This window comes from Triticum dicoccoides, chromosome 1B (assembly GCF_002162155.2).
Source record: "Triticum dicoccoides isolate Atlit2015 ecotype Zavitan chromosome 1B, WEW_v2.0, whole genome shotgun sequence".
Taxonomy (NCBI): Eukaryota; Viridiplantae; Streptophyta; class Magnoliopsida; order Poales; family Poaceae; genus Triticum; species Triticum dicoccoides.
Genome location: NC_041381.1, coordinates 490120733 through 490133350, shown reverse-complemented (window position 1 = coordinate 490133350; position 12618 = coordinate 490120733). Strand labels below are relative to the sequence as shown.

Below are 12618 nucleotides of genomic sequence, written 5' to 3'. Positions count from 1 at the left end.
TTGATCAATTCCCGGAGAAAAAATATTTAGGGAGGGTTAGGTTAGACTTCTTTTTTAGCATTTGGCCCCCAAACACTAAAGATTTTTGCTTCGCCCCCCAGTGATCTTCGGCTAGCTCCGCCACTGAATTTGAAATATAACATTTCCCGCCATTGGTGCAGCGAACGACTTCTGCGACCGGCTGGCGACGGTGGGGTTCGGCTCGAACCTGATATCGTACGTCACCCTGCAGCTGCACCTGCCGCTGGTCGAGGCCTCCAACGTGCTCACGAACTACCACGGCACCACCAACCTCACCCCGCTGGTCGGCGGCCTCATCGCCGACTCCTTCGCCGGCCGCTTCTGGACCATCACCGTCGGCTCCATCATCTACCAGCTGGGCATGGTCTGCCTCACTCTCTCCGCCGCGCTCCCCTCGCTCCGCCCGCCGCCCTGCGCCAAGCACGCGGTCGAGTGCCAGCGCGCATCCACCTACCAGATCGCCATCCTCTACCTGTCGCTGCTCTGCACGTCCATCGGCTCCGGGGGCACGCGCCCCTGCAACATGGCGTTCGGCGCCGACCAGCTCGAGCTGGGCGCGCGCAGGCGCCGGAGCGCCAACGGCGGCAAGGCCCCCATGTGGAGCTTCTTCAACCTGTACTTCTTCGGCATCGAGCTCGCCAAGCTCACGGCGGTCACCGTGGTGGTGTACATCCAGGAGAACGTCGGGTGGGGGTGGGGGCTCGGCGTGCCCACCATCGCCATGTTCGTTGCGGTGATCGGCTTCGTGTCCGGGTACTCGCTGTATGTTAAGATGCCGCCTGGCGGCAGCCCGCTGGTCCGGCTGGCGCAGGTCGTGGCTGCTGCCTTCAAGAAGAGGAAAACCGTCCTGCCGGACCCGGACCTCCTGTACGAGGACAAGAAGCTCGACGCCGGCATCTCCACCACCGGCCGTCTTCTCCACACCAACCAGCTAAAGTAAGCTGCCCTCCTTGTGGCAAACTGGCAACCGATGAAATTTTTATGTACTTTTGGCTGCAGCCTGCATGAGCTAACTGGAGTAGTTCTTGAATGATAAGGTTCTTTGACAAGGCGGCCATAGTAACAGAGGGCGACGTGCTGCCGTCCGGCGAGCCGAAGCTGTGGCGGCTGTCGACGGTGCACCGGGTGGAGGAGATCAAGTCGATCGTCCGCATGCTGCCCATCTGGGCGGCGGGCATCCTCATGGTGACCGCGTCGTCACACAACAGCAGCTTCGCGATCCAGCAGGCGCGCACCATGGACCGCGACATCACGCGGAGCTTCAAGATCCCGCCGGCTTCCATGCTCATCTTCACCAACCTTGCCATGCTCATCACCCTCGCCTTCTACGACCGGGTGCTCGTCCGCGTGCTCCGCCGCTTCACCGGCCGTCCCAACGGCATCACCCACCTCCAGCGCGCCGGCGTCGGCATGACCATCGCCATGCTGGCGAACGTGGCCGCGGCAGCCGTCGAGACTAGGCGGAAGTCAGTGGCCGCCGCCAGCGGCATGCTCGACGCGCCCAAAGGCGCCGCCCTGCCCATCAGTGTCTTCTGGCTGGTGCCGCAGTATGCCATACACGGCATCGCCGACGCATTCATGGACGTCGGCCGCATGGAGTTTTTGTACGACCAGGCGCCCGAGAGCATGAGGAGCACCGCGGCGGCGCTCTACTGGCTCACCATCTCGGCGGGGAGCTACCTCGGAACGCTGCTGGTGACCATCGTGCACGAGAAAACGCAGGCGAGCGGGCAGTGGCTGCAGGACAACCTCAACAGAGGGAAGCTAGATAACTACTACTGGCTCGTCGTCGGGCTGCAGGGGCTCAACCTCGTCTACTACTTCGTATGTGTCAAGTACTACACTTTTAAGCCATTGGAGACGGAGGTCGAGCACCAACCTGGCCATGGCAATGGCACCGAGAGCACGAAGAAGGGTGAAAGCTACAAGTAACTAGAATGCGTGGTAGAGTAACATTTGGGACGGAATAATATTTGGGAACACTCTCGAATGTAGTAACATTAGGAAATGTAATCGTTCACGAAATGCATCTACACTACTATATAGGTTACCAATTTTGAAAATTCGAATCCTAGGGTTCAAACGTGATATCAACGGTCAATTTATATCAATCCAACGGTCAACATAGCAAGGATTTGTTCCTGTCCACGTCATAGTCGAGATTAAAGTATATAGATCGGTTTTTCGACACACCTTTATAGATTGGTTTTTCGACACATCATAAATACTTCTCTAGCACTGGATGGATCAAGGCATGCTTCGAGGCTTGTTGTTGTTAAGGTGGGATGCCTGGTCATGTCCTCGATAGATCATAGGCATGATAAGATGCTGCAAGGCTCCAATGACAATATGTGGTGAATATTCTCCTCATCGTTTGGAGGGGTAAAGGTTTTATAGCTCTAGGCTATGCCAAAATAATCAGTGAAGAGGAAAACTTTTCATTCGTTGTTCTTCTGTTGTAATTTGGTCTCTTGCACTACTACCTTTTGAATCTGTATAAAGGTGTCCAGTGTAAAAATAATTCTATACGACTCTTTCTCCTTCCACAAAAAAGGCTCAAGTAGTTTGTTTACAAAGTTGTGTGACCGCATTCACATTTCTAAGCCATACATCTTCGTTTCTGTAAGTGCATCTAGTGCCCCTTAGTGATTTTGGTGTATTGAAGACTTATAAGTTAAGAGACTAATGCGTTTGTGAGTGTACACAGGTCTATAAGTCTATGAGGAGTTTGATATTTACAGGGAAAGTCGACCCCTAAAAATGAATATCTTCGACTGAAGATTTTGGTATTTCTGAAGACTTTCATGAAGACTTTGAAAGTGAAGAAATTGGTGTATCCGTGAAGACTTGATATTCATGCGAGGAATATGAAGCTTGAAGACTTTCGTTTTCATAGTTTTGTTTTTCTCTTTCTTGAGTGATAGGAAACACCGTACTGTTAAAGGGGGTCGAGGAAATACTAAGTAAAAATTTCCATGTGATGCTCAACTCAAAATCCTACACCTACCAAACCCTTCGAGTGAAGCCTTTGGAAATCTTATACAGTTCAGTCATTTCTTCAGTGACAGAGACGAAGTTCTTCTGGTCGCTGAGGAATTTGTTCTGACTGAGGAGTTAGGAATTCGCTAGTGCGGATTGCCTACACAGTGAGGAACATGATAGCCCTGAGGAATTTGATAGTCAAATTTCCGATCGTTGCCGTGCTACGCGCCAGCTGTCCCAAAATATCTTATCCACCTAACAGTCATATCAGACAAGGGCATTTATGTCTTATCATGTCGGGCTGCTCCCTAGGCTATAAATAGCCGCCCCCTACAACCACTAGCTGGTTGGCTGCTCCGAGAGAACTTGACACTTGTCATTTGAGAGCAACCCATCCTCCGAGAACTTTGAGTGAAAATCATCGAGTGAGGAAAAACCCCAAACCCAAACGCCTACAAACCCAAAGTGATTGAGCATCACTGAAGAGATTGATCCTGCGTGGATCCGACGCTTGTTACCTTTGAAGACTGTGCTTCTTCCAGACGGTTAGGCGTCATGGTCTAGATCATCCAAGAGGAATTGTGGATCGCCGAGTGACCGAGTCTGTGAAGGTTTGGAAGTCGCCTGAAGACTTACCACGAGTGATTGGACGAGATCTGTGTGATCTTAGTTCAAGGAGAATACGGTGAGGACTTGGTGTCCTGAGCTACGTGCTCAGCGACTGGGTGTCCAGGACTACGTGTCCTCGAGTTTAAATACTCAGCCGCTCCAACCAGACGTACAACTGAGACAGCAGTTGGAATTGGTCTAACAAATCATTGTCTTCACCAACCTTACTGGTTCTATTTCCTCAACTCTTTCATTTCCTCATTACTGTGTTGAGTGATTGTTCATATCTGTGTTTGAAGACTTTGACTGAAGACTTTGTCAATTTCCTCAGTTCAATTTCTTCAGTCTGTTTGTCTTCATCTTGTGTTATCCTGTGTTTACGCTTTCTGTACTCCGTGCTTGTCTTCATTTCATCATGATGACTAAGTCTGTATCCTGTTATGCTTACTTCTGAGTACTTATTCCGCTGCTAGTAGTTCTTCGCTAAGGAATTTCCTCACCGGGAAATTCCTCAGTGAAGAATTCATAAAAATCGCCTATTCACCCCCCTCTAGTCGATATAACGCACTTTCAATTGGTATCAGAGCAAGGTACTCCCTTGTTCTATGTGATTTTGGTTTAACCACCTGGAGTTCTAGTTATGTCGATCGCAGGTATGATCAAGGTCTCCGCTGGGTGTCCTACCTTCAATGGCACGGACTACCCCTACTGGAAGAATAAGATGCGAATGCATCTTGAAGCAATTGACAACGATCTCCGATACGTTGTGGAAAATGGTGTTCCCTCGGTCACACCTTCTCTGAATGCTGCTGATGTGAAGAGATTCAAGCAACTCGATTCTCAAGCGAAGAATATCATATGTGGTCATCTGAGTAAAGGACAGTATGGTAGAGTGAGTGCTTTGGAAACTGCTAAGCTTATCTGATATATGCTCTCCAAAGTAAACGAAGGAGTCTCAACTCAACGTGACTCTCGTGTTGACGTTCTTCGCAATCTCTTCAACCGCTTCAAAAGACTCGACAATGAAAATGTTCAGCAAAATTTCGATCGCCTCACTGACATCTCAAATGAGCTTCAAGCGCTTGGCGCCACTGACATCACCGACCATGAGGTGGTGAAGAAATTGCTGAGATCGCTAGATTCCTCATTTGATACTCTGGCACTGATGATTCAAGAGCGAGCTGATTACAAGTCACTAGATCCAGCTGATATCCTCGAGAGGCTAAATACTCATGAGTTCCAGGTTGCTGAAAAGAGAGATCTCTATGGTTCAAGCTATGGAAAAACACGTGCCCTGAAGGCCAAGGCTGTGTCTGAATCTGAATGTGAAGACTCTGGTAGTAGCCTCGGTGATCCTGAAGAATTGAGCCAGGAGCTAGCACTGCTCGTGAAGAAGTTCTAGAAGTTCTCAAGACGTGGTCGCTTTGGAAAATCCTCAAGAAGCAGTGATTCCTTATCAAGTTCCTTATCAAGCCACAAATGCAAGAAACCTGGTCGCTATATTCAGGATTGTCCTCAGTGGGAAAAGGAATTAAAGAAGAAGAAGTACAAGGATTACAGTTCTGATGACGCTAAGAAGAAGAAGAAATCTTCAAAATCTTCATCATCAAAATCCTTGAAGTCTTCATCTCATAAGAAGAGCAGCTCCAAGAAGGCTCGGACATTCATTGGCAAGGAAATGGACTCTGAAGCTGAATCTGAGGAACATGAGGAAGAGGAGGCTTCTGAGGAGTCCGAGTCTGGTGTGGCGAGTCTGGCTCTCGCTACTGCTTTCGTCAGCAAGTCTATCTTCAACTCTGAAGAAATTAACCACACCAACAAGGCTGACGAAGACAATGATGACTACGCTCCCACCTATTGCTTCATGGCAAAAGGTGCCAAGGTAACAAAATACCCCTCCTCTGAATCTAGTGAGGATGAATCTGATGAAAATCTTAAGCCCAGTTACTCTAAAGTTGCTAAGATTGCTGTGAAACAACAAAAGGCTATTGAAAAACTTCAAAACATGCTAGACAAAAGTGATGATATGTTGGGTGATGAAATGGACCGCACTAAAGACTTAACTAAAAATCTTCAGAGACTTCAGTCTAAGTTTGACAACCTTCAAAGTCATCATAACACTCTCTTATCTGATCACGAGAAGCTTTCTTATGAATTTCTTCAAAGAAAGCAAGATCTTGAGAGGCTAAGAGTGAGTTATGAAGATCTTCTAAAGAATCGCAGTTCATTACTTGCTCAACAGATCAGTGCTACTCAAGAAGAATTTGTTCCTCCATGGTTAAAGTGCATTGAACGTGAATCTGCTAATTCTTCACCTGAATGTTCAAATACTTCAACTATTACAAATTCTTCACCTGCCTCTGCTATCACTAATTCCTCATCCGAGGACATTGCTAGTATCACTAATGATGCAGGGCTGAAGGAATTGTACACGACAGGCATGTACAAAAGCCTCAAAGGGCATCAGATTCTTTATGATGTGCTCAAAAAGCAGATCCTCAATAGAAACCCTAGGAAAGAGGGTATTGCCTTTGATAGGAAACTCAATGCTGATGGAACATATTGGAAGCCTGAGCAGTACCCCAAAACCTCATGGGTTGCTGCAAAGGGACCTCCAGTTGATCCATCTAACTTATCTGGCTTTACATGTGAATCTTCTCATTCTTCCGATGAGTCATTTGACTCCAACTATAAACTGTTCAAAAATCAGAATGGTGAAGTATTTGCTAGATATGTTGGGACTAACTGCAGGAATGGTTCCCCTATGAAGAAAATCTGGGTTCCCAAAAGTTATGTTGAAAGTCTTCAGGTGAATGTCCTCATGGCACCACCTGTGAAGAACAGGAACCCCAGATCCAATTCTTCATATGGACCTAATTCTTCACATGGATCAAATTCCTCAAATGGATCAAAGTCCCCATATGATCATCATCGTGCTAACCCCTCTGTTTCGCAGGGTAGAGCTAAGGGCTATGAATATGCACATTATTCTTCAAATCATTATGTTCATAAGTCCTCGAAGAATTTCTCTGCTTATTCATATGCTTACCCTAACCCCTCTTATGTGAAACAAAATGGATTGGCCTCTATGCCACCTTTCTCATATGGTGCTCGCAGAGTGATGGACTCTTTGCCACCCCTTCAGATGTGGGTGGTGAAGAAAAAAAACTAATCCCTTATGCAGGGTCAGGTCTCCAGATGTGCTTTAAACATCTGAAGAATTTGCAGGAGGCCTGACAAAATGCCTGAAAGGACGCAGGCGAATCATGATGAAATGAACTTTCATTTCACACGTCCTCATACTGAAATATCTGTTTTACTGATTGATGAAATTCATCTGATAAACTTGATATCATATTCTTCACTGATGAAGTATATGAGATTGTAAGTTGCACTAATTCATCTGCAGGATGATCAGCCCAAAGCCAACGAGTGGGTTCTAGATAGTGGATGTACAAATCACATGACGGGTGACAAGAGTCTATTGATGGATGCTCCTTTATCACCGTCGCATCTGAAGCATATCATCTTTGCTGACAAAGGCAAAAGTCAGGTATTGGGTCTAGGTAAGGTTGCGATCTCAAAGGATCGACACATGGACAAAGTCATGCTTGTCGAGTCCTTAGGATACAACCTCATGTCTGTCTCAATGCTTTGTGATCTTGATATGGTTGTTGTCTTTGGCAAGTATCGTTGTGTTGTGATCATGGAAGCTGACCATTCCAAAGTCTTCGAAGGCTTTAGGAGAGGAGATCTGTATATTGTTGATTTCTCTACAGGACCACAACCAGCAATGTGCTTACTTGCAAAAGCCTCAGAAGGCTGGCTATGGCATCGACGACTTGGTCATGCTGGCATGAGGAATCTGAACACGCTTGCGAAGAAGAAGCATGTCATTGGCATTGAGAATGTCAAATTCCTCAAGGATCACTTATGCGGAGCTTGTGAAGCTGGAAAGATGACAAAGGCCAAGCATCCAGCGAAGACTATCATGACCACTACTCGTCCATTTGAATTGCTTCACATGGATCTCTTTGATCCTAATCATTATTCTGCTGTTTCAAATGATGCATCTCTATATGGCTTTGTTATTGTTGATGACTATTCTCGTTACACATGGGTACACATTGTCACTTACAAACATGAAGTGCAGGAAATCTTCAAACGATTTTCCTCGAGGGCTTCAACCAACTTTGGTGTGAAAATCAAGCACATCAGAACTGACAATGGAACCGAGTTCAAGAATTCCGGTCTTGATGGCTATCTTGATGAACTTGGTATTACTCATGAGTTATCTGCTCCTTATACTCCTCAGCAGAATGGCGTCGTGGAGCGCAAGAACAGAACCCTCGCTGAAATGGCTTGCACTATGCTTGATGAATACAAAACGCCTCGTCGTTTTTGGATTGATGCAATTGATACTGCGTGCCACATCATCAATCGGGTATATCTTCACAGATTCTTCAAGAAGACTGCCTATGAACTCCTCACTGACAAGAAACCCAATGTGAGTTATTTCAAAGTCTTTGGTGCTAAATGTTGGATTAGAGATCCTCATCACAATGCTAAATTTGCACCGAAAGCACATGAAGGTTTTATGCTTGGTTACGAAAAGGACTCGCACACCTACAGAGTCTTCAACAATGTTCTTCACAAGGTTGTTGAAACTGTAGATGTGCGGTTCGATGAAACTAATGGCTCGCAAAGAGAGCACCTACCTTCTGTGATAGATGAACCAGAACATGAGGATTCTATCAAGTTCAAGGCTACTGAGGATGTTATTCCTATCGAAGAACCTATTGAAGAATTCATTCCGGAACGTGACGAAAATCGAGCTGGTGCACCTGATGAAAATGCTGAAGAAAATGGTGCTGAAGAAAATGCTGATCAAATTCCTCAACGACAACCATCTCATCCTCGCATTGCAAAAGAAGTGCAAGTTGAAAAGATCATCGATGACATTCGAGCGCCAGGTCCTCTCACACGCTCAAAAGCTTCACATTTATCTAACTTTTGTGGGCACTATGCTTTTGTCTCTATTACAGAGCCCACTAAGGTAGATGAAGCATTTCTGGAGCCTGAGTGGATTCAGGCCATGCAAGAAGAATTACATCAGTTCGAGCTCAACAATGTCTGGGAATTGGTCAAACGTCCAGATCCTCGCAAGCATAATATCATCGGCACAAAGTGGATCTACCGCAACAAGCAAGATGAAAATGGCCTTGTGGTAAGGAATAAGGCATGACTTGTAGCTGAAGGCTACACACATGTTGAAGGAATTGATTTCGATAAAACTTTTGCACCTGTTGCTAGACTTGAGGCTATTCGCATATTACTTGCTTATGCTAACCATCATAATATTATCTTACAACAAATGGATGTGAAAAGTGTATTCCTCAATGGTAAGCTTGAGGAAGAAGTATATGTTGCACAACCCCCAGGTTTTGAAGATCCAAAGAATCCTGACAAAGTCTTCAGACTCAACAAGGCCCTATATGGCCTCAAGCAGGCCCCTCGGGCGTGGTATGACACTTTGAAGGAATTCTTCATGAAGAATGGCTTCACACCCGGTTCACTCGACCCTACTCTCTTTACTAAATCTTATGATGGTGAACTGTTTGTGTGCCAAATATACGTTGATGATATTATCTTTGGCTGTACTTGTTGGGGAACGTAGCAGAAATTCAAAATTTTCCTACGTGTCACCAAGATCTATCTATGGAAAAACCAGCAACGAGGGGAAGGAGAGTACATCTACATACCCTTGTAGATCGCTAAGCGGAAGCGTTCAAGAGAACGGGGTTGAAGGAGTCGTACTCGTCGTGATCCAAATCACCGGAGATCCTAGTGCCGAACGGACGGCACCTCCGCGTTCAACACACGTACAACCCGGTGACGTCTTCCATGCCTTGATCCAGCAAGGAGAGAGGGATAGGTTGAGTAAGACTCCGTCCAGCAGCAGCACAACAGCGTGGTGGTGGTGGAGGAGCGTGGCAATCCTGCAGGGCTTCGCCAAGCACCGCGGGAGAGGAGGAGAACTTGGGAGAGGGGGAGGGCTGCGCCAGAACTTGGGTGCGGCTGCCCTCCCACCCCCACGTATATATAGGGGCAAGGGAGAGGGGGGCCGGCCCCCTCAGATCCAATCTGAGGAAGGGGCGGCGGCCAAGGGGGGGAGGAGTGCCTCCCAAGTCAAGTGGAGGCCCTCCCCCTTAGGGTTTCCCCTCTCCCATGCGCATGGGCCTTGAGGGGGCTGGTGCCCCTGGCCCATTAAGGCTAGGGCGCCCCCCTACAGCCCATGCTTCTGTATTGGACATGGTGGAACAATTTCCGGACCTCCGGACCCCCCCGGAATCCTCCGGAACCTTCTGGAAGCTTCCCGGTACAATACCGGGAAAACCCGAACTTTTCCCAGAACCCGAACAACAACTTTCCATATATAAATCTTTACCTCCGGACCATTCCGGAACTCCTCGTGACGACCGGGATCTCATTCGGGACTCCAAACAATATTCGGTAACCACATACAAACTTCCTTTATAACCCTAGCGTCATCGAGCCTTAAGTGTGTAGACCCTACGGGTTCGGGAACCATGCAGGCATGACCGAGACGTTCTCCGGTCAATAACCAACAATGGGATCTGGATACCCATGTTGGCTCCCACATGTTCCACGATGATCTCATCGGATGAACCACGATGTCAAGGACTCAATCAATCCCGTATACAATTCCCTTTGTCTAACGGTATTGTACTTGCCCGAGATTTGATCGTCGGTATACCGATACCTTGTTCAATCTCGTTACCGGCAAGTCTCTTTACTCGTTCCATAACACATCATCCCGTGATCAACCCCTTGGTCACATTGTGCACATTATGATGATGTCCTACCGAGTGGGCCCAGAGATACCTCTCCGTTTACACGGAGTGACAAATCCCAGTCTCGATTCGTGCCAACCCAATAGACACTTTCGGAGATACCTGTAGTGCACCTTTATAGCCACCCAGTTACGTTGTGACGTTTAGTACACCCAAAGCATTCCTACGGTATCCGGGAGTTTCACAATCTCATGGTCTAAGGAAAAGATACTTGACATTAGAAAAGCTTTAGCATACGAACTACACGATCTTTGTGCTAGGCCTAGGATTGGGTCTTGTCCATCACATCATTCTGCTAATGATGTGATCCCGTTATCAACGACATCCAATGTCCATGGTCAGGAAACCGTAACCATCTATTGATCAACGAGCTAGTCAACTAGAGGCTTACTAGGGACATGGTGTTGTCTATGTACCCACACATGTATCTGAGTTTCCTATCAATACAATTATAGCATGGATAATAAACGATTATCATGAACAAGGAAATATAATAATAACTAATTTATTATTGCCTCTAGGGCATATTTCCAACAGTCTCCCACTTGCACTAGAGTCAATAATCTAGTTCACATCGCCATGTGGTTAACACTCACAGGTCACATCGCCATGTGACCAACATCCAAAGAGTTTACTAGTGTCACTAAACTAGTTCACATCATCATGTGATTAAGACTCAATGAGTTCTGGGGTTTGATCATGTTTTGCTTGTGAGAGAGGTTTTAGTCAACGTGTATGCAACTTTCAGATCCGTATGTACTTCGCAAATCTCTAGGTCATTCTGTAAATGCTGCTTCCACGCTCCACTTGGAGCTATTCCAAATGGTTGCCCCACTATACGTATCCGGTTTGCTACTCAGAGTCATTCGGATAGGTGTTAAAGCTTGCATCGACGTAACCCTTTACGCCGAACTCTTTATCACCTCCATAATCGAGAAACATGTCCTTATTTACTCCAAGGACAATTTTGACCGCTGTCCAATGATCCATTCCTGGATCATTCTTGTACCCCTTGACTGACTCATGGCAAGGCACACTTCCGATGCCGTACACAACATAGCATACTATAGAGCCTACGTCTGAAGCATAAGGGATGACCTTCATCCTTTCTCTCTATTCTACCGTGGTCGAGCTTTAAGTCTTAACTTTGTACCTTACATCTCAGGCAAGAACTCCTTCTTTGACTGATCCATCTTGAACACCTTCAAGATCATGTCAAGGTATATGCTCATTTGAAAGTACCATTAAGCGGTTTTGATCTATCCTCGTAGATCTTGATGCTCAATGTTCAAGTATCTTAATCCAGGTTTTCCCTTGAAAAACACTTTTCAAATAACCCTATATGCTTTCTAGAAATTCTACATCATTTCTAATCAACAATATCTTTACAACATATACTCATCAGAAATTCTATAGTGCTCCCACTCACTTCTTTGGAAATACAAGTTTCTCATAAACTTTGTATAAACCCAAAATCTTTGATCATCTTATCAAAGTGCATATTCCAACTCCGAGATGCTTACTCCAGTCCATGGAAGGATCGCTGGAGCTAGCATACCTTTTAGCATCCTCAGGATCGACAAAACCTTTCTGATTGTATCACATACAACCTTTCCTTACGAAAACTGGTAAGGAAACTCGTTTTGACATCCAATTGGTTGATTTCATAAATGCAGCTAATGCTAACATGATTCTGACGGACTTAAGCATCGCTACGGATGAGAAAATCTCATCGTAGTCAACTCCTTGAACTTGTGAAAAACTCTTCGCCACAAGTCGAGCTTCACAGACGGTGACATTACCGTTCACGTCCGTCTTCTTCTTAAAGATCCATTTATCTCAATGGCTTGCTGATCATTGGGCAAGTCCACCAAAGTCCATGCTTTGTTCTAATACATGGATCCTATCTCGGATTTCATGGCTTCCAACCATTTGTCGAAATATGGGCCCACCATCGCTTCTCCATAGCTCGTAGGTTCATTGTTGTCTAGCAACACGACCTTCAAGACAGGATTACTGTACCACTCTAAAATAGTACGCATCCCTGTCACCCTACGAGGTACGGTAGTGACTTGATCCGAAGTTTCATGATCACTGTCATAAGCTTCTACTTCAATTGGTGTAGGCGCCA

At 46.3% G+C, this 12618-nt stretch overlaps 1 protein-coding gene across 1 annotated transcript in view; it reads left to right on the top strand.

The window, feature by feature from the left end:
* The window catches only part of LOC119343545 (protein NRT1/ PTR FAMILY 3.1-like), a 4704-nt gene extending 2572 nt beyond the window's left edge, over positions 1-2132 (top strand). The window contains exons 2-3 of the mRNA XM_037614455.1: positions 162-957; positions 1059-2132. Coding sequence (XP_037470352.1) covers positions 162-957; positions 1059-1953 — 1691 coding nt within the window. The 3' untranslated portion in view covers positions 1954-2132. The remainder of the gene's footprint in view (positions 1-161; positions 958-1058) is intronic.
* The last annotated feature ends 10486 nt before the right edge of the window (positions 2133-12618 follow it).